This window comes from Erinaceus europaeus, chromosome 4 (assembly GCF_950295315.1).
Source record: "Erinaceus europaeus chromosome 4, mEriEur2.1, whole genome shotgun sequence".
In the NCBI taxonomy this organism is placed as follows: Eukaryota; Metazoa; Chordata; class Mammalia; order Eulipotyphla; family Erinaceidae; genus Erinaceus; species Erinaceus europaeus.
Genome location: NC_080165.1, coordinates 60,221,733 through 60,247,434, shown reverse-complemented (window position 1 = coordinate 60,247,434; position 25,702 = coordinate 60,221,733). Strand labels below are relative to the sequence as shown.

Sequence of the window (25,702 nt, the reverse complement as noted above, 5' to 3'; positions counted from 1 at the left end):
CTGAGGAGATAGCATAATGGTTATACAAAAAAGACTTTCACACCTGAGGCATCAAAGGTCCCAGGTTCAATTCCTACTACAACTATAAGCCAAAGCTGAGCAGTGCTCTTGTGGGGGAAAATGTGTGTGTGTGTGTGTGTGTGTGTGTGTGTGTGTGTGTGAGAGAGAGAGAGAGAGAGAGAGAGAGAGAAAGAGAGATGGATGGGGAAAAGAAATATTGATGTACAGAGTTGTCACAGGGGTCCAACATTAAAAAAAAAAAGTTTGGGCTGGGGAGATAGCATAATGGTTATGTAAAAAGACTTTCATGCCTGTAGCACCAAAGATTGAACGTTCAATTCCCAGCACCACCATATGTCAGAGCAATGTTCTTGTAAAAAAATTTAGAAGCCGGGTGGTGGCGCACCTGGTTGTGCACACGTTACAATGTGCAAGGACCTGGGCTCGAGCCCCCAGTCCCCACCTGCAGGGGTAAAGCTTTGCGAGTGGTGAAGCAGTGCTGCAGGTGTCTCTCTGTCCCTCTCCCTCTCTTCACCCCCTTCCCTCTTGATTTCTGGCTGTCTCTATACAATAAATAAAGATTAAACCCCCCCCAAAACATATGCACTGCATGACTCTGGGTCCATACTCCCAGAGGGATAAAGAATGGGAAAACCAATCAGGGGATAGGGATGGGATATGAAACTGGTAGTAGGAATTGTGTGGAGTTGTACCCCTCTTATCCAATGGTTTTTGTCAGTGTTTCCTTTTTCCAAATTAAAAAAAAAAAAGTTTGCAGCCTGGGAGGTGGCACAGTGGATAAAGTGTTGGACTTAGAAGCAATACGGTCACGGGGGCCAAGTGGTGGTGCACCCAGTTGAGGGCAGACATTACCATGCACACGAAACTGGGTTCAAGTCCTGGGTCCCCACATATAGGGAGAAGATTCACAAGTAGTGGAGCAGTGCTGCAGGTGGCTTTCTCCTTCTCTATCTCCCCCTTCCTTTCTCTGTCTCTACTCAATAAATAAGTAAAATATATATATTTTAAAAGATGACACCAAGGCACCACTCCACCATCAATGGTAGTTCCCCGAGGGCTGTTCCCACCTGACGCCAGGACTAGAACCCAACAACCTGGAAGACGTGTACGTGTGTGCGTGTGCGTGTGTGCGCGCGCGCTCTGCTCACCTATTCCCCAACCCTCCACCTCCTATCATTCTCTCCCACCCTTACTGGTTGCTGCCTTGTTGCAGGCACAGAACCCTTCCCGTTCAAAGTCGGGAGTCCAATCACAGTACAGATTTGCTGGTTGTTCCCGCCCCCTACGCCTAAACAAGCCAATCAAATTGCCCGGAGAGGGGAGCGGGAATTCCTCTTGGAGAGCGCTGTTCTAGGTCCTTGTGACGGCGTCTCCAACTCCGCTTCCTGACCTCAGAGGCCGAGGACTAGTTCTCCCCTCGCCCCAGTGCTCCGAGTCCCCGCGGCTGACTCGGCTGACCCGCCGGGGACCGGAAGTGTGTGTATCCGCGCCGGTCTCCCGCGAGGTGCCGCCGGAAATAGCAGTTGCTGGAGACTCCCGGGCCGGCGATGGCGGCGATTCCCCCGGACTCATGGCAGCCGCCCACTGTGTACCTGGAGACCAGGTGAGGGGGCCGGGCTTCTGGACGGGGCTGGCGGAGGCGGCGTGGAGCCCGGGCTGGGCCGCAGGGCTCGACTGCGGCGACGCGGGGAGCCGCCTGAGGGCGCCCCGACCGCGCCGAGCCCGGTCGCTCCCTGCCAGCAGCCTCTGCGCGCTGGATCCGCAGTCAGCATGGCGATTAGAAGGCACAACTTTGCCGTGGGACCTTACAGCACATGCAAAATAAAACTTTCCTTTATTCGTCAGTGAGAGAAAACCAAAGCATCACGGTGGCACACGCGATGCCTGGGATCGAACTCCGGACCTCATATGAGTTTCAGTCCAACGCTTTATCCTCTGCACCCCTCCACCCCAGGCAGCGCTGATATATTTGTTTATTTTATTAAAATGCAGACAGAGACTAGAATACTGTTCAGCTATGGCTTATGGTAGTGCTGGGTCTTGAACTTGGGACCTCAGAGACCTCAAGGCATGGAAGTTTGTTATCCCCCCCACACACACACGCCGCGTTAAGATAGCAAATTTTTATTTCCTTTCCTCCCAACATATTCATTTGACAGGACAGAGAAATTGAGAGGGGAGGAGAGAAAGATAAGATACCTGCAGACCTGCTTCACCACTCACAAAGTATCCCCCCTGCAGATGGGGAGTGAACGCTTGGTTCTTGTCCATGGTGATATGTGCTTAACTGTGCACCACTGTGTCCCCCACTTTTAACTTTTTATTGCCACTAGGGTTATCATTGGGTATGCAAATCCATCACTTCTGGTGGACATTTATTTTAATTTTTTCCAATTTTTTTTTTATTTGCTAAGACAGAAATTTAGAGGAGAGGAGGAGAGACACCTGTAGCACTTGCTTCACTGCTCATCAAGCTTCTCCCCTGTAGGTGGGGACCAGGGGTTTGAACCCCAGTCCTTGCACGTGGTAGGTAATGTGTGTGCTCAGCAGGTCATTTGCCCGGCCCCTCCCACCTTTTATTTATTTATTGGATAGAGACAGCCAGAAATCAAGAGAGAAGGGGGAGGGAAATAGGCAGAGAGACACCTGCAGCCCTGCTTCACCACTCTCAAAGCTTTCCCCCTATGGGTGGGGACTGGGGGCTCAAAGCCAGGTCCTTGCACTTTGTAATGTGCGCTCAACCAGGTGTGCCACCACCCGCGCCCCCCCCCCCCCCGTACTTTTAACTTTTTATAAATTACAAAGTAAATTAAAATTTTGTGTATAGAAAGATGTGAAAGTCACTTGTAAAAAAAAATACTACCAATAGTTTGCTGGATGCTCTTCTAGATCTTTTTCTATGAATATATAAACATCTCTCTCGGACTCACAAAATAGCTTACTTGGACAGTGTGCTGCCTTGCTGTGCGCATGGCCCAGGCTTGAGCCTGACTCCCCCATCTCATTGAAGGGAGCTTCAGTGCTATGGTCTCTTCTACTCTCTGCCTTCTCTGCCTCTATCTTAAAAAATAAACACCTCTTTTATTACTACATTGTTTTTCTTGCTGCCAACTCCACTGTTCCCAGTGGCCTTTTGTTGTTCTTAGAAGACAGGCCTTCAGCACTGCTCTACTGCTCATGAAGCTCCCTCCTCCCTCCCACCCCCAACAGGTAGGTGAAGACTGAGGAGGCTTGAACCTGGGTCCTTGGAGCAAGGTATTATGCACCTTCTAGAGGATGATCTACCACCTGGCTCCATTACTGATTTATTTTAATATATGGTATTGTAATTTTTAAGTTGTATAATTTTGCTTAAATAATCCAGCAGCCCCTATATATTTCATTCAGAGAAGATAATGTATATTGTTATCTGCATTATGCTTGCCTTTGTTGAGCATGCAATCTGATGTTTAGCACAATTTCACATGTAAGCTTGAACAGTCCCACAATATTCCTGTCTGCCGAGACCTTGTTCTTGACTGGAGCTCCCCTGTACTTTCCTGCTGCAGCATGGGGATCATTGTGCTGGAGTTGTACTGGAAGCATGCTCCCAAGACCTGTAAGAACTTTGCTGAGTTGGCTCGTCGAGGTTACTACAACGGCACCAAATTCCACAGAATCATCAAAGACTTTATGATCCAGGGAGGTGACCCAACAGGGACAGGTACAACTAAGGAGTCTCGTTTTGTCATAATCATTCTGTAAAAGAGTGAGAACTCTTCTATATACCAGAGATTAGTTTGGTTCTTTCTGGTGACAACTTGTTCCTTTTCTAGCACACTTCTCCAGACATACAAGTGTGGGACAGACCAAAATCCAATCTCAACTCCTAAACTTTATTGTTTCTTGTAATTTCAATGTATTGCTTACTGGGATCAAATAGTATTTGCCTAGACTCTATTAATGCACAGGGTACTCTGGTAATTGGAGGAAATGATTTGCAATTCTTTAAAATTGAATCTCTGGGGAGTCGGGCGTTAGCGTGGTGGGTTACGTGCATGTGGTGCAAAGCACAAGGACTGGTGTAAGAATCCCGGTTCAAGCCCCCGGCTCCCCACCTACAGGGGAGTCACTTCACAGGTGGTGAAGCAGGTCTGCAGGTGTCTGTCTTTCTCTCCCCCCCTCTGTCTTTCCCTGCTCTCTCCATTTCTGTCTGTCCTATCCAACAACGATGACAACAACAACAATAATAACTACAACAACAATAAAAAACAAGGGCAACAAAAGGGAATAAATAAATATAAAAAAATTTTTAAAAATTGAATCTCTGAGGGCAGGGGTAGATAGCATAATGGTTATACAAAGAGACTCTCATGCCTGAGGCTCCCAAGTCTCAGGTTCAGTCCCCTGCACCACCATAAGCCAGAGCTGGGCCATGCTCTGGTGTTTCTTTCTCTCTGCATCTCTCTCAAAAATAAAGAAAAGGCGGAGAGTAGATAGCATAATGGTTATCCAAACAGACTCTCATGCCTGAGGCTCCAAAGTTCCAGGTTCTATCCCCCGTACCACCATAAGCCAGAGCCGAACAGTACTCTGGTTAAAAAAAAAAAAAAAATTGAATCTCTTGACTCATTCATTTAACAAATATTGAGCACCTATCAGATACATTGCTATGTTCTAGGAATATAGCTTTGGTCAAAGAAAAAGATTCCCTACCCTCAGAGCAGGGAAAAGATAGTGGGGAATGAATTTTTAGAAAAGTCAGGGGAGACCTCTCAGAAGTTGTTACAGGAGGGGAGATCTGAAGGAAGTGAGAGCATGAACTTTTTTTGTTGCATATAGAGATGGGGCCCAGCATAAAAGCTCGCTTGGCTAGTGTGCTGCTTTGCCATATGTCTGACCTAGGTTGGAACAAGTATAAGTACTATGGTATTATTCTCTCTCATATATATATGAAACATTTATTAGAATGAGAGAGAGAGAAAAAACAGCTTTGGCTAATGCAGTGCCAGGGATCAAACTAAGGACGTAATAAGTTTATGCCACCTCCTGGGCAATGTGACTTACTTTCTATCTGAAAAAGTCAGCCTAAACTGTGAAGCCTTGTGACTAACATAGAAAGAGAAAGGAAAAAGAAAGACACTACAACACCAAAACCTCCCCCAGTGTGTTGGGAACTGGGCTCAAGCCACTTGGGTTGTACACATGGCAGAGCAGGCACCCTCCCAGGAATGAACTTAGCAATGGGTGGGGGAAGAGCAAGCAAGCCCAGAGGCCCGGATTTATTGGTTTATTCCTTTTTGTTGCCCTTGTTGTTGTAGTTATTGTTGTTGTTATTGATGTTGTTGTTGGATAGGACAGAGAGAAATGGAGGAGGGGAAGACAGGGGGAGAGAAAGATAGACACCTGCAGACCTGCTTCACCGCCTGTGAATCGACTCACTTGCAGGTGGGGAGCCGGAGGCTTGAACTGGGATTCTTACTTTGTTCCCTGTGCTTAGCACCATCTGTGCTTAACCTGCTGCTCCTGACTCCCTTTTAATTACTTTTTAACCAGGTCACTGCTCAGCTTTGGCTTATGGTGGTTCTGGGCCTTGAACCCAGGGCCCTCAGGAATGAAAGTTTTTTTTTTTTTCCTTAAACATTACATTATCTCCTCAGCTGTAAAAAGTTGTTTCATTGTAATATATTTTATTGGACAGAGACAGAAATTGAAAGGAGAGAGGGAGATAGGGAGAGAAAAAGAGACATCTGCAGCACTACTTTACTACTCTTGAAGCTTCCCCCTGCAGGTGTCGACTGGAGGCTTGAATCCAGATGTTGTACTTTGTGACATGTACTAGGTGTACCACTGTCCAGCCCTTTAATTTTAAGGGCTAGACATAGATGGTTGGACTAGGCTGATAGTCAATTAAATGGAGAGAAAGAACTGAATTCTGATTATTTTGTTGTATTTTATTTTATTTTTAAGTTTTATGTAATTATTAACGAGAAGAAGGCGAAAGAGAACCAAAGCATCACTCTGGTGCATGTGATCCCAAGGATTAAACTCTTGGACCTCATGCTTCCGAGTCCTACACACCTATCACTTTACCACCTCCCCGGCCACTCAGGTTATGTTTTGACAGAAATAGAACACTTGGGATTTGCTTAGTTTGGGTCACATGGGTGGACGGACATGTGAGGGAGAGGAGAGTCAAGGTGATGTCAGCTTTTTGACTTGAGTACTGTAAAAATATGGGGAACATTAATTATTGGTTTTGGTTTTAGACACTACATTTGAAATAGTTATCAGACTTTCAAGTAAAGATGATGAATAAGGGGGCCACGCAGTGGTGCATCAGGCTGAGCGCAGATAATGTGAAGTGTAAGGACCCGCACAAGGATCTCGTTTCAAACCCCAGACTCCCCATCTGCAGGGGCAGAGGGTTGTTTCACAAGTGTTGAAGCAGGTCTGCAGGTATCTCTCTGCCCACCCCCAATTTCTTTCTGTCCTATCCAATAAAAAACTAAATAAAAATAGCTGCTAGGAGCAGTGGATTTGTAGTATTGGCACCGAGCCCCAGCAATAATCCTGGAGACAAAAAAAAAAAGATGATGAATAAGAAATTGGAAGGGACTGGGCTCTGTCACACTGGCAGACTGCACACACGGTGCACAGAGACCCCGGTTCATGTCCCCAACTGCACATTGTGCTGTGAAAGATGGGACAATCAGTACTTATATTTCTACCTATTCCTCTTCCTTCTCCCCACTTGATTTTTCTGGTCAGAATTTACAACATTTTCATTCTATTCCCAAGATTCTCAGCTATAATTGGGTTCTACATTTTTCTAAGTTCTGTCCTTACCACTAGAAGTTTCTCTTCATAAATACTAGAATGCAACATTTCTTGTGGTTTTTATCACAAGGGCTGGAGGGTGTCTCTCTCTCTCTCTCTCTCTCACACACACACACACACACACACACATACACACACACACTCATGTTTGAGTCTTTGTCTGATGCCTTTATATTTGGGGGAAAAAATAGCAAAACCCATGGCTAGGCACGCTTACTCTTGTACCACACTCATTCAGATTATCTAGACAATTCTTCTCCACTACCTCGTGATTTAGAGAATTCTGAGACCAAATTTATTGTTTCCTTCATGCCAGGATTTTTTTTTTCCCCATTTGTATTTCTGAATATTTTCTCTCAGACTTACTGGATTTTCTATTTTTGGAAACTAGTTATTCTTTGTTTCATCACCTTTGCCTTCCATATCTAGCACATTTATTTTGAGTATGTGAAATGTTTTTCTTTTTCCTGCATTGACTGGAATAATCTAAGACCTTTTACTCTGTGCCTTATTCAATTTTCAGTCATGTCTATCCTATTTTTTACCCTCTAATTTATCTTACCATTGTATTGTTATCAGAAGACTCTCATTTCCATCCCTGCCTTACTTGAGAATTTTAAGAATATGTTTGTTAGGCTGGTGAAACAGTGCACTTGGATAGTGTGCTGCTTTGTCTGTGCACGACACAGAGTGAGCCCCACCACAATGAAGGAAACATTGGTGTCTGTGTGATCTCTTCTGCCTTTTCTCTCTCTTTGCCTCTATCTAAAAAAATAAATAAAAATAGGTGGGGTGTGTGTGTGTGCTCTTTTCTCATTTGGTTGATGCTGTGAATTTTTGGCTTTTTAAATTTCTGTGTTTGTTTCTTTAAGTATTAGGGGCACACAGAATCTAATCCTGTTTTTTTTAATTTATTTATATTTAAAAAAATTTTAATCAGAACACGGTTCAGTTCTGGTTTATGGTGGTGTGGGGGATTGAACCTGGGACTTTGGAACCTCAGGCATGAGAGTCTCTTTGCATAACCATTATGCTATCTACCCTCTGCTCCCTCCACTTTCTTTATCTGAAAGTGTTCCATCATCACTCTGATGTACTTTTCTGTCTTCCCCTGTCTTGTTATGAAGCAAAATTTAATTATTATTTTTTTAAATTTGTTATCTTTATTTATTGATTGGGTAGAGACAGCCAGAAATTGAGAGGAAGGGAAAGATAGAGAGGGAGACACCTGCAGCCCTGCTCCACCACTTGCGAAGCTTCCCTCCTGCAGTTGGAGACTGGGGGCTCCAACAGTCCTTGTGCACCTGAGCATGCTGGCTCAGCCAGGTGTGTCACCACCTGTCCCCTAGTTATTTATTTATTTAATCAGAGCACTGCTCAGATATGGCTTATGATGGTGCAGGAGATTGAACCTGGGACTTTAGTGCCTCAGACATTAGAGTCTCTTTGCATAATTATTATGCTATCTACCCCCACCCCCAACATTTAATTTTATTTAATTTTGAAACAGAGCACTGCTCAGCTCTGGCTTATTGTAGTGCCAGAAACTGAGCCTGGGAACTTGGAGCCTCAGGCATGGAAGTCTTTTATACAATCACTGTGCTGTCTACTGTGAAAGAAGGGGCAATTAGTACTTATACCCTTTCCTATTTCCCAGTCCTGAAACCAAATTTTAATTTATAACATGAGTGAGTTTTATAGGAATTGGCAATGATTTTAGATGTGAATTGCTCATGTCAGAGCTTTCGTATATTTCTGTAGTTGGAGGGGTTTATAATCTTTCATGTCAACATTTCCATGATATAATTTTAATAAAAATTGAACCACTTAAAAGATTTTCAGAATAAGTGCAAGCAACTGTGGTCTGGGAGGTGGCACAGTGGATAAAGCATTGGACTCTCCAGCATGAGGTCCCAATTTCAACCCCTGGCAGCACATATACCAGAGTGATGTCTGGTTCTCTGTCTGTCTATCTATCTATCTATCTATCTCTGTCTCTTTCTCTGCCTATCTCCTTCATGGATAAAGAAAAATATTTAAAAAATAATTGCAAACAACCTCAAGTATTATGAATAATTGATTTATACCTGCTGGCAGGTGTGTGGTAGTAGACAAGTATAGTTAGGCTCCCTTGGTCCACTAGTATTAATTATTAGCTATTAGATTAGGTAACACCATTTTTTGTTAAATACCTCACATGAGAACTTTGTGGCATTCTGGACTCTTCAAGCTGGTGTACTGTTTCCATCCCTAACTAGACCTCAGTTTGACTGCTCTGGAACCATTCTTTCCTTGATCTGTCTGGTACTTTGTTTTTTCTCAACTCATGTTCTTTTGACTTTCTGAGGTATTTTAAACCATTTTTCTTTTAAATTTCCCTTATTGTAGTAATTCTATGCTGGCTTTTTACTTTTTAGCCCTCTGAATGTCTTTTATCTGTTTCCACTAACTTCCTTTGAAATCTGGCATCCTATCAAGCTCTTCCCACTTTGCACTTAGCCTCACGGTGCTCACCTTGATTGTAGTGATTAATTACATGCTGATTATGCTGTGCATTGCCCTTGCTCTGATTTCATCTTTTCTCTTGGTAGCCCCAGAAACATCTGAAATTGAAGGTGTGTTGAACCTTCAAATTAACAACCTTGTTGTTTATTTTATTCATTTTATGACTATTTGCTGAGAGTCTGCTGGTTATCCTGTGCTGTTCTAAGGTCCGGAAGGAGGACTGGAACATTAGAAAAGTAGAACATTTTAGGTATATTCCAAGGGGCCCATGACTTTACTACTTTTTGCCTTATCCTATTGGTCTTGTCAATAGTTCTATTTTATAAATAAAAATTAAAAAGAAAAAAGAAAACTAAATAAGACATTTTCCTACTCCTTGCAGAACTCCCTGCCCTGCCAGGAAAGCAAGATATTTGCTTTAGGAAATAACTAGGTGTATGGGGAGGACGGTGGCACATTACCATGTGCTAGGACCCGGGTCCAAGCCCTCACTCCTTGCCTACAGGGGGGAAGCTTCAGGAGTGGTGAAGCAAGTATTGCAGGTGTCTCTCTGTCTCTCACCTTCTCTGTCTCCCTCACCCCTCTCATATTCTCTCTGTCCTATCAAATAAAGAGAAAAAGGAAAAAATGGCCTCTAGGAGCAGTGGCTTCATCATGCAGGCACCAAGCCCCAGTGATAACCCTGGTGGCAAAAGAAGAAAAAGGTAGCCCCCATACCAGTTATTATGCTAAATGGTTATGCAAAAGATTTTTCTGTTTGAGCATCCAAGGTCTTAGATTCAGTCCTCAGCACCATCAAAAGCCAGAGCTGACCAGTGCTCTGATTAAAGAAGATAATTGTTTTTGAAAAATAGGAAATAATAATGTAATGAGTATATGCCCAGTGATATGCTATAGATTATGATATTGGTTGGAATAATTTATGATAGAAAAAGTAGAATTAGAATGGAAAGGAGGCACAGTTCTGAAGTAGAGTACTTCCTCCCCATCCTTTACTTGTGATTAATAGTGTGAAAATTTAGGCATTTAGCTCTGGAGTGCTAGACATTTTAAGATTTTGGGATTAGGAATAAGGATGAGGTCATAGTGGGAGCATAAGTAACATAGACATAGGGAGCATAGAGGAAGACCTTCCACCCTAGATGCTGTCTCAGTGGAGCAGTTCTGTGACATAACCCAGTGTGTTCTACTCCATATCCAAGACAAGTGGGTACACATGGTGTGATTTCTGAACTGCTCCTTTAGGGTACAGCTGAAAAAAAATGTAGCTTGGGATAAAATGCATAGGATAGGGTATATTTGTATAGTATAGGCCCAGTTTATGGAGATTCCCAAACCAGTACTTAATTTTTTTTTTTTTTTAATTTCAGTACCTAAAATTTGATCTAGCATCATTTAAGGACCCCCTGCAAGAATATGTGATAAGACCCAAAAGGTGACACAATGGATGAAACATTGAACTTGCAAGGATGAGGCCCTGAATTCCATCCCTGGAATTCCATATGCCAGAGTGATGCTCCGGTTCGCTTATCTTTTTTTTTTTTTTTTTTACCAGAGCACGACTCAGCTTTGGCTTATGGTGGTGTGGTGGATTGAACCTGGGACTTAAGAGCCTCAGGCATGAGAGTCTGTTTGCATAACCATTATGCTATCTACCCCTGCCCTCTATCTCTCCTTTCTCTCTCGTGTTAGTAAATATTTTATTCTTAAGAGAAATATGGGACGGTTTAATCCAGCTGTTTTATGTAGCAAGGTAGTATGTTATGGGACTGCACACAGGATTATGGAGCCAATTGTTTTTAGGATTGAATCTTGGCTTCACATACATGCCTATTAAGTGTTGTTTTTTTTTTTATTTGTTAGTTATTCCCTAATAACTTTACTTGGCTGTTTTCTTATTTTAATTAGAGCACTGCTTAGCTCTGGTTTATGGTGGGGTGGGGGATGGAACCTGTAACCTTCAGAGCCTCAGGTATGAAAGTTTTGTGGGGGCCAGGTGGTGGTGCACCTGGTTAAGCGCAAATATAGTGCACAACAACTCAGGTTCAAGCCCCTGGGCCCCATCTGCAGGGGTAACGCTTCACAAGCAGTAAAGCAGGGCTGCAGGTATCTCTCTTTCTCTTTTCCTCTCTTCCGCCTCTGTTTCTCTCTATTCCTATCCAATAATAAATAATTTTTTAAATGAAAATCTTTTGCATACCCATTATGCTGTCTCCCCCTATTAAAGGTATGCACTTTCTATAAATTTGCTGGGCCTTATCTGTAAACGGGTAGTGTGGTCATATGCACCTCAGGGCTTTGTGAGTGGTAAATGAGCTATTTGTAAAATGGTTAGTGAAGATGGAAACAAAAGTAGGAGCTCCAAAAAGTGAGGTTATTTGTTATTTATGTCAGTGGTTACTTCATTTAACAAATGACTAACTGTTGGACTCCTACTTTATTCCAGGATGCTTTAAGAGCTGAGAAGGCAGTGAATTTGAATTTGAGTTTGGGGCCCCAGCGTGGACATAACTAGTTGAGTGCACACATCAACATGCACAGGGACATAGTTTTGAGTCCCGGCTCCCCACCTGCAGAAGGGACGCTTCACAAGTGGTGAAACAGATCTGCAGGTGTCTTTTCTCTTTCACTTCACCTCCCCTTTCAATTTCTGTCCTATCAAATAAAATAGAAAAAAAAGGGCCTCCAGGAGTGGTGGATTTGTAGTGTTGGCACCAAGCCCCAGTGATAATCCTGGTGGCAAATTGAACAAAAAGTCTTATGGAACTCTTTTTTTTTTTTTTTTTTTTTTCCTCCTGGGTTATTGCTGGGCTCGGTGCCTGCACCATGAATCCACCGCTCCTGGAGGCCATTTTTCCCCCTTTTTGTTGCCCTAGTTGTTGCAGCCTCGTTGCGGTTATTATTGCCATTGTTGACGTTGCTTTGTTGTTGGATAGGACAGAGAGAAATGGAGAGAGGAGGGGAAGACAGAGAGAGAGGGGAGAGAAAGATAGACACCTGCAGACCTGCTTCACCGCCCGTGAAGCGACTCCCCTGCAGGTGGGGAGCCGGGGGCTCGAACCGGGATCCTTACGCGGGTCCCTGCGCTTTGCGCCATGTGCGCTTAACCCACTGAGCCACCGCCCGACTCCCGGAACTCTTATTTGAGTGACAGTGAACAAATAAGTACATAGCACACTGTCTGGTTATGACCAATGATAGGAAAAAAGGGACTAGTTCAGGGTCTTTGGCACCATAATCTTTTGGGCTAAAGTTTGTTTATTTTAAAGATAGAGAAATAGAGGTAGAAAAAGACCACAGCATCAAAGCTTCCTTCAATGTGGTAGGGGCTGGGCTTCAACCTGGGTCGCACAAATGGCAAAACAGCACACTTTACAGGTGAGCTATTTCATAGACCCAGGCTAAAACACTCTTTGTTGTAAGAGACAATCCTGTGCACATTGTGGGATATTTAGCTATATTCCTGACCCCTCTATCCATCAGATAGCAGTAGAACTTCTCAGTTGTGACAACCAAAAAGTCTCATCCATTATCCAGTGGGGGGGAGGGGGGGGTGGCAAAAATCACCCCAGGTTGAGAACCATTGGTTAGAGAATGAAGTTATTTATTTTGGTTAGTGTGATTAGGAAAGGCCTCTCTGGTAAAGTGGCACTTCGGGCAGATAAATGAATAAAGGGAAACAGTCATGAGACTCTCAAGAGCAAGAACACTCCAGACCGTGTAGCAGAATATACTTGACAAGACCAGTGTGGCTAGAGCAAGTGACTGAGAGTAAGAGTGGTAGGAGATGACTTTGGAATTTAACAGATGATGGAGAGTCTTTTTTTATTTTTTTCTTTAAAGAAAATTTTTTAAAATCTTTATTTATTGGATAGACATAGCCAGACATCAAGCGGCATGGAGGGGAGAGATGGGGGGAGGTAGATGAGAGAGAAGAGAGAGAGAGAGAGAGACCAACCTGCAATACTATTTCACCACTCACAAAGCTTTCCCCCTGCAGGTGGGGACTGGGGTTTGAACCAGCGTCCTTGTGCACTGTAACATGTGCGCTCAACCAAGTGCACCACCACCTGGCCCCAAGATGGAGAGTGTTTTAAGTGATGATGAAGACTTTGAATATTGTCCTAATTTGAAATATCACTTTAGGATTTTGAACAGAAGAGTGCCTTGATGAGACTTGTGAAAGGATCTCTCCCACCCCCAGCCAGCCCCTGACTGCTGGAAGCAGGGGCACTAGCTGGATCTTTTGTTATCAAAGTTAGAGCTTGTATTTTAAACTAGGGTGATAGCAACTGTGTTCGTTTTGGTCCTCCAGGAAGGAGATACCAAGACATGTTCAGGAGATTAGAGTGATTGTGAAAGGGCTGGGGAGATAGTGTAGTGGTTATACAAAAAACTTTCATAACTGAGATTCTGAAGTCTCAGATTCAATCCCCAGAACCACTATATGCCAGGTGGGTATCCCTGGGTAAAAAAAAAAAAAGGGGGGGGGGAGGTGATGGGAGCAGGCCCAGTGCAGCAGCTAGAGCAACAGGCTTAAAAGTGTAAGGTCCCAGGAGTCGGGTGGTAGCGCAGCGGGTTAAGCGCACGTGGCTCAAAGTGCAAGGACCAGCATAAGGATCCCAGTTTGAGCCCCCGGCTCCCCACCTGCAGAGAAGTCGCTTCACAGGTGGTGAAGCAGGTCTGCAGGTGTCTTTCTCCTTCTCTGTCTTCCCCTCCTCTCTCCATTTCTCTCTGTCCTATCCAACAATGACGACAATAATAATAACTACAACAAGAAGACAACTAGGGTAACAAAAGGGAATAAATATATTTTTTAAGAAGTGTGAGGTCTGGGAGTTGGGTTGTAGCGCAGTGGGTTAAGCGCAAGTGGCGCAAAGCGCAAGGACCGGCATAAGGATCCCGGTTCGAACCCCGGCTCCCCACCTGCAGGGGAGTCGCTTCACAAGCGGTGAAGCAGGTCTGCAGGTGTCTTTCTCTCCCCCTCTCTGTCTTCCCCTCCTCTCTCCATTTCTCTCTGTCCTATCCAACAACGACAACAACAATAATAACTACAACAATAAAACAACAAGGGCAACAAAAGGGAATTAAAAAAAAAAATTACAAAAAAAAGTGTGAGGTCCCAAGTTCAGTCCCCAGAACTGCACATGCCAGAGTAGTGCACTGGTTCTCTTCCTTCTTCCTCCTCCTCTTCCTCTCTCATGTTAGTAAATGAAGAAATCAGGAAAGGGAGGGAGGGGGGGGGTTGAAGGCACCGAGTAAGGTTGAGAGGAATGCCACGAGAATAGAGTCATGGAGACAGCACTTCAAAAATGGCATCAGCTGTCAGTGCTGCTCGTGGATCTTGCAGGGTGAGAACTGAGTTCTGTCAGCTGACCTTGACAAAGTGATTTCACTGGAGTGTAGGGGCCAAAAATGTGAATGAAGTGAGCTGGTGAGGCAGAATAAGCAGAGACACCGAAAGTCAACAGTGTTTTTTTGAGGAGTTTTTTCTTTTTTTTTTTTTTTAATTTTTAATTTATAAAAAGGAAACTGACAAAATGACAGGATAAGAGGAGTACAACTTCACACAATTCCTACCACCAGACCTCCGTATACCAACCCCTCCCCTGATAGCTTTCCTACTCCTTAACTCTCTCGGAGTATGGACCCAAGATCATTGTGGGATGCAGAAGGTTGAAGGTCTGGCTTCATTAGTTGCTTCCCTGCTGAACATGGGTGTTGACAGGTGGATCCATACTTGCAGCCTGTCTCTCTCTTTTCCTAGTGGGAAAGGGCTCTGGGGAAGCAGAGCTCCAAGGCACATCATCGGTGGGGTTGTCTGTCCAGGGAAGTCTGGTCGCATCCTGCTAGCATCTGGAACCTGGTGGCTAAAAAGAAAGTTAATATACAAAGCCAAACAAATTGTTGGACAATCATGGACCTAAAGGCTGGAATAGTGCTGGTGAAGTGAGGAGTTCTTCTATGAAAGGTTCCAGAGAGAGAAACATAATACTTGGAATTTTTTTTTTTTTTTTAAAGCTGGAAAATCTTGGGCTGGCAAAACAGATCATTTGGATAACACATTACTGTGCCATTTGTGTAACCCACTACATTGGAGGAAGCTTGAGTGCTATGGTCTGTTTCTATCATTCTGTCTTGTTATATATGAAAAACTTAACTCAGAGCTGGAAAAGGCCCTGGTGATAATACATAAGTAAGCAAATAAATAAATAAAATTAAGATAGAAAATAATAATATATGTTATGCATGTACAAACTATTGTATTTACCGTTGAATGTAAAACATTAATTCCCCAATAAAGAAATAAATTATTAAAACAATAATAATAATAATAATATGGTTTTATGTTGATAGGAACGCTCTCCTAGGAAGACTGACTGGTACTGGAGAGGGGGTAGTTATAGGTGCAAAATTCCTACTTATTATTATTATTATTATTATTTTTACCAGAGCACTGCTCTGGGACTTTGGAGCCTCAGGCATGAGAGTCTTTTTTGCGTAACCATTTTGTTATTTTGCCCAATTATCATCATCATCATGAGAGAGGAGAATGAGACCAGAACACTATCATATGCGCTGCCAGGGCCAAACTTAGGACTTCCTGCTCATAAGTCCTAAGTTCTGTCACTGCACCACCTCTTGTTCTACTTCACAGTCCTTTAATGGGAAATGAACAAGCACATTCACAGGTCCTCCCCAGGTTGTGGGGCCAGGATTTGGTAGCTGGTGCTAAAAGAAAATCCATAATTACATCCTTGCCCTGGGACTGTGCCAGTGGCAACTGCCACTTAGTGGAACACAAACAGAAAAAACTGTGACTGGGATTTTAGGTACATGGTAATGAAAGAATTAAATTAATTTTTTAAATTAAATCAATTTTTGCAGTCAGGACCTCTCACCACACTAGGCTACTTTTCCTCCAGTTAGAAACACACTGGGGAAGGGGAGGACATGACAGCTTCCTCCAGGGTGCTGTAGCATCTCCCATGTGGTGCTGAGGCTCGGAATTGGCAGGAACCCTCCCTCTTTGGCTCTGAATGAGTGAGGTGCATATTGGAGTCACTTCAAGATAGCTGGGAAAGTCTAGTATTGGTGAAATACTCAAACTGTGGCTACTCATCTGCTGTGATGTGTAGTTCATGAGAACGGCTACACTTGGTGTTTGGGAAACAGTTAAAGGTTGATTACTAGCACATGCACACGTGCGCGCGCGCACGCACGCACGTGCGCAACTTTATTTTCAAGAGAAGGACCAGAGCACTGCTCAGCTCTGGCATATGGTGGTACCAGGAACTGAACCTTTGACCTATGTTACCTCAGCTGTGAGAGTTTTGATGTGTTACCTCTACACTATCTCCCTGGCCCCAGCATAATTTAAAACATTAGGAAGATCATAAATATCCACTAATATGAGAACAGTTGGTGTTATATTCATAGAGTGGAATAGGCACTACAGAGAGCTTCATGGAACAGAAGAATACCCAGGGTATAAACTTGAGATGACGAATACACATTGTTAGGGATGTGTGCACAAACTCTTAATCAAAACAGAGGTTGTCAGAGAAAACAGTATGATTCTTCAAAGGACTTGTTAGCTCTTGGGGTGTGCTGGAGGGTGAGAGAGAGAGAGAGAGAGAGAGAGAGAGAGAGAGAGAAAGAATGTATAAGAGTACAATGAAGGGTGTGCATGTAGTCTAGGATTTGCTGTCTTTCTTGGGAGGGAGACAAACAATTTGTTAAATTAGTCTTTCTCTTTTTTGTTTGTTTGTTTTTTGCCTCCAGGATTATCACTGGGACTTGGTGCCGGCAATACGAATCCACTGCTCCTGGAGGCCATTTTTTCCCCTCCATTTTATTGCATAGGACAGAGAGAAATTGAGAGGAGAGGGAGATAGAGAGGGGAGAGAATGATAGACACTCGCAGACCTGCTTCACTGCCTGTGAAGCGTCCCCCCTACAGGTAGAGAGCTGGGGGCTTGAATGGAGATCCTTGTGCTTTGTACTATGTGCACTTAACCCACTGTACTACCACCTGGCCCCTAGTCTTTATCTCTCTCTTTTTGTTAAAAATTTTATTTATAAAAAGGAAACACTGGGGAGTCGTGTAGCGGGTTAAGCACACATGGTGCGAAGCGCAAGGACCGGCATAAGGATCCCTGTTCCAGCCCCTGGCTCCCCACCTATAGGGGAGTCGCTTTACAAGTGGTGAAGCAGGTCTGCAGGTGTCTTATCTTTCTCTCCCCTTCTCTGTCTTCCCCATCTCTCTCTCCATTTCTCTCTGTCCTATCCAACAACAATGACAACAGCAGCAGAAATAATAACTACAACATTAAAAAACAACAAGGGCAACAAAAGGGAAAATAAATAAATACAAAAAAATTAAAAATATATTTTAAAAAAAGGAAACACTGACAAGAACCATAGGATAAGAGGGGTACAACTACATACAGTTCCCACCACCAGAACTCTGTATCCCATCCCCTCCCTGATAGCTTTCTATTCTTTATCCCTCTGGGAGTATGGACCCAGGGTCATTGTGGGATGCAGAAGGTCGAAAGTCTGGCTTCTGTAATTGCTTCCCCGCTGAACATGGGCATTTACAGGTTGATCCATACTCCCAGCCTGTCTGTCTCTTTCCCGAGGGCAGGGCTCTGGGGAAGTGGGGCTCTAGGACACATTGGTGGGATTGTCTGCCCAGGGAAGTCCGGTTGGCATTACGGTAGCATCTGGAACCTGGTGGCTGAAAGAAGAGTTAATATATAAAGCCAAGGGAGTCGGGCGGTAGCGAAGCGGGTTAAGCGCACATGGCACTAAGTGCAAGGACCGCCTAAGTATCCCGGTTTGAGGCGCTTCACAGGTGGTGAAGCAGGTCTGCAGGTGTCAATCTTTCTCTCCCCCTGTCTGTCTTCTCTCTCCATTTCTCTCTCCTATCTAACAGTGATGACATCAATAACATCATTAATAAAAAGGGCAACAAAAGGGAAAATAAATATAATATAACATATATATATATATATCCAAACAAGCTGTGATTAGTGCAGATGAAGATTTGGGGGTCTCCATTTCGTAGGTAGGCCTATTTTAGGTATATTCCAAAGGGCCCATGACTATACTAGTGTTTTTTTTAGCCTCACATCTGATATGCAGGTAGACCCAAGCTATTGTCTAGGGAGACGATGTCATGGCTGGATCTTTATCTTTTTTTTTTTTAAGTTTATTTAAAATTTTTTTAAATGTGTATTTAGTTAATTCCTTTTTGTTGCTCTTGTTTTATTGTTGTTGTTGTTGTTGGATAGGACAGAGTGAAATGGAGAGAGGAAGGGAAGACAGAGGGGGGAGAGAAAGATAGACACCTGCAGATCTGCTTCACCGCCTATGAAGCGACTCCCCTGCAGGTGCGGAGCCAGGGGCTCGAACCGGGATCCTTACTCCAGTTCTTGGCGCTTTGCGCCACCTGCGCTTAACCCACTGTGCTACCGCCCAACTCCCAGATCTTTATCTCTTAAATGTCTGAAATATTTAATGCTTTTTTAAAAAATTATCTTTATTTATTGGATAGAGATAGCCAGAAATTGAGAGGAAGGGGGTAAGAGAGACAGAGAGACACCTGCAGCCCTGCTTCACCACTTATGAAGCTTTCCCTCTGCAAGTGGGAACCAGGGGCTTGAACCCAGGTCCTTTGTAATATGTGCATATTGTAATATGTGCGCTCAACCGGGTGTACCACTATCTGGCCCCAGAATACTTAAAACTTTGAATAAATGTTTAAAACACAGGTCAGTACTAAAAAGACAAGAGTTTATAAAACACATCTGTCTGTACCTGTCCCCATTGTATGTGAACTAAATCAGGCACACAGCAGATTTTCCAAATTGTTGGTTTTATAAGTGATCATTGGCATCTGCGTAGCCTGCTGTGCATCAGAGAACTCTTTAATCTCCTCCTGTCCCCTGCTATTTCTCCCCTTTGAGTAAAGGAATATTTCGACTGGAATTATTTGTCTTTCTGACATTTTTGTGCAAACCCTATTGAGTTAGTTGAGTTAGGTTACGAAAAGATAACACATTATGAGTGAATGGTGCTGCAGAGCCTCAGATTATTTGCGGTTGGTCAGTCTCTGCCTAGTGAATAAAAAGCATCCTATCTCTCTTTCGCCTCTAGGGTTATCGCTGGGACTTAGTGCCTGCACTACAGATCCACTGCTCCTGGTGATCATTTTTTCCATTTTATTGGATAAGACAGAGAAATAGAGAGGAGGAGAGGTAGAGAGAGGAGAGAAAAAGATAGACACCTGCAAACCTGCTTCACTTGTGAAGTGACCCACCTGCAGGAGCTGGGGGCTCGAACCAGAATCCTTGTGGTCTACACTATGTGCACTTAACCCAGTGAGTGAACCAACACCCGGCCCCTCATCCGTATTCTTTCTTTTCCTCTTCTGATTGCTTGAAATCTCGGTGCTGAGGGGCTGGGTGGTGGCACACTCTGTAGAGCAGACATGTTACCATGCTCAAGGACCCTGGTTCAAAGCCTTAGTTCCTTCCTACCTATGGGGTTGGGGTGGGGGGAAGCTTCATGAGTGATAAAGTAGTATTGCAGATGTCTTTCTTTCTCTTCATCTCTATCCCCCCCTTTCCCTCTTGGTTTCTCTGTCTCTATCCAATAAATAAGTTTAAAAAAAGAAAAGAAGAACCTCATGGGTTTTCCTGTGACTCTTGATTGGCCTATCCTGTAATTGTCTTGTTGTGGTGCCATTTAAGTGTGTTTCAGTTCCTAGAGGGCGAGAGTCCTGAGATTTCATTCCCATTGCCCACAGCTTGATGAGGTCACACGAAGGTTCAGTCTTTGGGTGGACAGCACACTACTGAGCTCTGTCCTTAGGCTGTACCCTCCAGCTCCTCAAGGATTCCACTTGCTTTGCCTTGACAGCCCACTTTTTCCACTCTCATTTACAGCCCTAGTACTTCCACTAGCCACCTCATTGACTCTGTAGGGAAAAGAACAGGCTGGTTACATAATTGCTGTTTATAATTTTTGATTTGGTTGCTCAGTAATTTTCCAGAAGCATAGGTAGTCAAGGCCAGGTGGGAGGTTTCCTCTAGTCTGTTAGGATTCACCCCCATTTCTCTTTGCATGAGAACAGCTTTCTTCCAGACCAATGGGCTCCCTGCAGTGGAGTGTCCTAAAAGGTAAAGTGAAAGATTTTTTACCATGGAAACTCCTTAGCTGGGCCTGTAGGCCTCTGGGGGTGGACATGGTGCTTTAACCGTGCTACTCACAGCAGACTGTAAAAAGAGGTGAGCTGCATCTTGGCTGTGTTTGATTGTCAGGCGAGCAGTGAAGCTGATCAACCCACTGTTCATTTTGTTCTGGTTTGTTTTGTCTTGGCTGGTCAGTTTGGAGAAGCAAAATAGTTTAACAAGGCATGTGATGGAGGCAAGTTACCACCTACTAGTACATTTCTTTTCTGTCAGGAAGCCATATTTAACATCTAATTTTGTCTGGTCCGGGAGGTGGCGCAGTGGATAAAGCATTGGATTCTCAACCATGAGGTCCTGAGTTCGATCCCCGGCAGCACATGTACCAGAGTGATGTCTGGTTCTTTCTCTCCTTCTATCTTTCTCATGAATAAATAAATGAATTTAAAAAGAATCTAATTTTGCTTTCAGAATATATTTTGGATGCCCAACAAGTACCACACTTTTATAAACATAAATACCATGTGGTGGTAGTGTCACTAGCAAATCATGCCCTTTTTTTATTTTTTATTTTTTTTATTTTAAAGAGACCAGAGCACTGTTCAGTTCTGGCTTATGGTAGTGTGGAGGATTAAACCTGAGACTTGGAGCCTCAGGCATGAGGGTTTGCATAACCATTATGCTGTCTCCCCCTGCCCTCATCTTCTGTTTCTTAAAATCTCACAGCGGTGAAGCGCAGGGACCAGCGTAAGGAACCTGGTTCAAGCCCCCGGCTCCCCACCTGCAGGGGAGTCGCTTCACAGGCGATGAAGCAGGTCTGCAGGTGTCTGTCTTTCTCTCCCCCTCTCTGTCTTCCCCTCCTCTTTCCATTTCACTCTGTCCTATCCAACAACGACAACATTAATAACAACAACAATAGTAACTACAACAACAATGAAAAACAAGGGCAACAAAAGGGAAAATAAATATTTAAAAAAATCTCACAGTGTACTCTGCCTGCTCTAATATGATTCCTTCCTGCCACATTACTACATACCACAGTGCTTACTTCTTAAATGGGTGGCCTTTGACTTCAAGGGATTTTATTTTCTTGCATCTAAGTTAAGGGCAGCAAAATGGTTTCAGTTCTTGTACCATTCCTGAACCATTAAAGTGGTTGCCAGGGCTCACCTGCAGTCCTGGGCTGCTTGCGGTCCAGAGACACATCTCAGCTCAGCAGGGGAGGCTGCTGATTAGCATCATTGGTGGTATTCACAGCATTAGGGCTTGGGGCACTCTTATCTAAAGTACTCAGAAAAGACATTAAAAAATTAAGAAATCTCTTAACTTGTCAAACTATAAATGGTTGTAAGATTATAGGAAACTTTAATATTCTTTTGGTAATGTTCTGTTTTCTACATTTTTTGACAGTGAATATATATTACTTTAATAAGCAAGGGGGGAAAAAGACTGTTTACTATTATTTTGAAAAGAAATGTCATACCTGAATGAAACCGGTGATTTCAGCGTGCTGTGTCAGTGTTTGATACCACTGCTGGGCTGCCTAGTTGCAAGAGACTTAGCAGGGGACTAGGCATACTCTTTCTCTTTTTGTACACCAAGGAATTATTTGGTCCTGAGCCATAGTTCTTGCTGTGAGGTAGAATGTGGGGTGTCTGATTAGTTTCTTGTCTTCTAATCTGGCAGGTCGAGGTGGTGCATCTATCTATGGCAAGCAGTTTGAAGATGAACTTCATCCAGACTTGAAATTCACAGGTGAGTAAATAATCAGACTGGACTGAATAGGAAGAAGAGGTTGGATTTTTTTTGTAATTGACTCCTTTTGGCTGTGACTCAAGGTGAAAGCCTGACACCATGGTATGTTGCCATGTCATTGTCCAGCTGTGGCTCTACAAAGAGCCATGGAAGATTTGAGAAAGCACCAGCTCACTCAGAATCCTTCATGATTCAGAGTGTTGGTCCCAGTGTCATAGTCTTTCCTCAGAGAATTATTAACTGCCTGGTTAGCGTGGGGGTGCCTCTTCCCGGGTGCGTACTCTCTGGGTTGGAGAGAATTCGATCAGAGCCAGCCTGGGCTGCTATTCACTCAGCGACGTGAGGGAGATGACTCAGGGACAGAATCATGGTGGCGAGACAATGCAATTCTTTATTGAGAGCCCAGGCTTTTTAAAGGGCAGACCTGGAAGTGGCAAGTCAGAAATGGAAATCGCTAGGAAAGGGGCAGAGAAAGGCAAAAGGGGGCTGGGAAGGTAGAAACTTCCTTAGCAACTGTTATGAGGGTTTTAACTGGTAGGATTAATATTAGCCTGCAGGCAGGGAGGGTCTTGAGGGTAGAAAGAAGATAGATCAAAGTAATGGAATGGGTGGGGATCTTTCAGGCAAAAATAATGATTATGTAGATAGGCCATAGTATCAGGAATGCTGGGTGCTTTGTGAGGCTCCTCACAATTCCCTGACAATTAACATTTTAGAAAACAAAAAGCCTCTTCAAAGAAGCAGTAATCTTTCTGGATTTCCTTTTTTTTTGGCTTCTAGGGTTATCACTGAGGCTCAGTGCTGGCAGTATGAATCCACTACTCCTGGCAGGCTTTTTTTTTTTTTTTGGGGGGGGGTGGTGGGACAGAGAGAAATTGAGAGGAGACAGGGAACTAGAGAGGGAGAAAAAGATAGACAACTGCAGACCTACTTCACTGCTTATGAAGCACCCCATGCAGGTGGGGAGCCAGGGGGATCCTTGCAATGGTCCTTGCTCTTAGTACTATGTGTGCTTAACCAGGTGTGCCACCACCTGGTCCCCGGAATCTTTCTGGGTTTTTGAAGAGAATTGGGAACATGATCCAGTAGTCAGTAGGGATCGTCATAGGTAGAAGCTAAAAAGTAGATGAGATGAGAAAGGTGTACTATTGGTGGTACAATGATCACCTCTGTGCAAAGACAGAATCTCCCCATAGAAGGTTGTTCGGGTCAGATGGGTGAGTGGCTGGTACAACGTCTGGCTTTCTATTCCTAGGATGGTGTTGCAGCTCAAGGCTAGGGCTGTTGGGGTTACTCATACTCTTTCTTCTTTCTTCCCACCAGGAGCTGGAATCCTTGCAATGGCCAATGCAGGGCCAGACACCAATGGCAGCCAGTTCTTTGTGACCCTTGCTCCCACCCAGTGGCTTGACAGCAAACATACCATTTTTGGCCGTGTATGCCAGGGTATCGGAATGGTGAATAGAATAGGAATGGTAGAAACAAACTCCCAGGACCGACCTGTAGATGATGTGAAGATCATTAAGGCATACCCTTCAGGGTAGACTGTCACTTCTCCTAGGCACACTCAGGTCTTCTGAGATGGCAGCAAATCAGCATCCAGATGACCTAGAATGTTTTGAATTACAAATTATAAAGCTAAGGAAGTCTGGGGTCTTGGGTGAGTTAGAGATGGAAGTGTATCTTAGCAGGATATCTCTTCTTTCCTTGTTATATAGTTTGAAAAAGCATTTGCAGAGGTGCTCATATGTACTGATTCACAGGTTACTGTCCATTACCAGTGACCCACACTGCTCCTTCTGGTGTGTCTGCTCTGAGAAACTTGAGGAAAAAAAAATAGAACAGACTGACATTTAAAAATATTTTTATTTATTTTTTTTAATGAGAGAGAAATATCAGAACACTGCTCAGCTCTGGCTTGTGATAATACTGGGTGTTGAACCTGGGACCTTGGAGCTTCAGTCTTGAAAGTCTTTTTGCATAACCATTATACTGTCTCCCTGGCCCCAGACCTGTCATTTTGCAGTGCCCAACCAAACTTCTTCCTGCAGAGATTTATATTCTAGCCTGCACTGCAATCTTTGGTGCTTGACAGGCACAGAATTCATAACCAAGTAGTGTCTGTCAGCCTTCTTAACTCTGTGCTCTATTTCAGTCTCTTATATTTGTTCTTCCAAGGAACGTATGCAGCTCTCTCTATATTTTCCCCTCTCAAAACCCGAACACCAACACTGCTGTTTCTGACACTTAGACTTCCCACGCAAAACCATGTTGAATTTTTGCCAAATGAAGACACATCCAACAATCAAGTTTCTAAGAAAGTATCAAGTGAGGAATGATAATGTGTAATAATCGAGAAGTGAATTTATTAAAAGGAAGCAGAAACATTGACCATTTTTTACCCAGAAGGGAGTCAGAAATCTGTAGTGAGCATAAGGATAGACTGTGAATTATTTTTAAAAATCAGTGTTCTCATAAAGGAGAAGCAACAAGGTGTTTTTGTTTATTTTTTACATAAAACCTTAGAGAAACTAGACAAGAGATTTTTATATATTAAATCCCCCTCCCCGATCTTTCTGATTTAAGCTTATGCCTATGTAATGCATACACTTCCAAAATAAATTTCCATTGATGTTTGAAATTGCTGCTGTGGTCTGATTTTATAATTGATAGTCTCTCTCTCTCTCTCTTTATGTTTTAAATTTAAATATTTATTTATGATGGAATGAGAGAGGATAGACCAGAGTACTGCTTAAGTCTTAAGGTGAAGCTGGGGATTGAACCTGACACCTGACCATGAAAGTTCTGTGCTTAGGTAAGTGAAATAGCTCACTTGGCTAGTGTGCTGTTTTGTTATATGTACAACCCAGGTTTGAGTCCTGCTCCCACAGACATTGAAAGAAGCTTCAGGGCTGTGGTCTTTGTCTATCTAAAAAGGAAAAAAAAAAAGTTCTGTGTTCAAACTATATCTCCCCAACCACTAATAGCCTTTTTAAATGATTATTTATTTACTTTCCCTTTTGTTGCCCTTGTTTTTTTATTGTTGTTGTAGTTATTATTATTGTTATTGATGTCATTGTTGTTAGATAGGACAGAGAGAAGTGGAGAGAGGAAGGGAAGACAGAGGGGGAGAGAAAGATAGACACCTGCAGACCTGCTTTACTGCCTGTGAAGGAAGGGAGCTGGGGGCTCGAACTGGGATCCTTACTCAGGTTCTTGCGCGGGTCCTTGCGCTTTGGGCCATGCGTGCTTAACCTGCTGCTGTACTGCCTGACTCCCACTAATAGCCATTTTAACTTCTGAACCATCTCAATATTGTAGGGCCTGTCTTCAAGATTTCACATTAGCTTAGGTTTGTGGCTCTCCAATGGATTTCTCCCATTCAAGAGCAAGTAGCACCAAAA

The 25,702-nt window shown here is 43.5% G+C and overlaps 1 protein-coding gene and 1 non-coding gene across 2 annotated transcripts; both read left to right on the top strand.

Moving 5' to 3' along the window:
- Positions 1 to 1,350: 1,350 nt before the first annotated feature.
- PPIL1 (peptidylprolyl isomerase like 1) lies at positions 1,351 to 24,939 on the top strand. Its single transcript, XM_007517821.3, has 4 exons — positions 1,351 to 1,624; positions 3,570 to 3,724; positions 22,230 to 22,298; positions 23,622 to 24,939. Exons 1-4 carry the CDS (start codon positions 1,569 to 1,571, stop codon positions 23,840 to 23,842), a joined length of 501 nt encoding a protein of 166 aa, XP_007517883.1. The 5' UTR covers positions 1,351 to 1,568; the 3' UTR covers positions 23,843 to 24,939.
- Positions 16,023 to 16,150, top strand: LOC132538518 (small nucleolar RNA SNORA30/SNORA37 family). Its single transcript, XR_009549871.1, has one exon. It is a non-coding gene; the product is annotated as a small nucleolar RNA SNORA30/SNORA37 family (small nucleolar RNA).
- Positions 24,940 to 25,702: the final 763 nt, after the last annotated feature.

What these genes read in the sequence shown, in the direction of transcription:
- PPIL1 (XM_007517821.3), top strand. Translation starts at nt 1,569, where the DNA reads ATGGCGGCGATTCCCCCGGACTCATGGCAGCCGCCCACTGTGTACCTG. An exon ending in ACTGTGTACCTGGAGACCAG is followed by an intron (nt 1,625 to 3,569) that starts GTGAGGGGGCCG and finishes TTCCTGCTGCAG; the next exon opens with CATGGGGATCATTGTGCTGG. An exon ending in AGGTGACCCAACAGGGACAG is followed by an intron (nt 3,725 to 22,229) that starts GTACAACTAAGG and finishes CTAATCTGGCAG; the next exon opens with GTCGAGGTGGTGCATCTATC.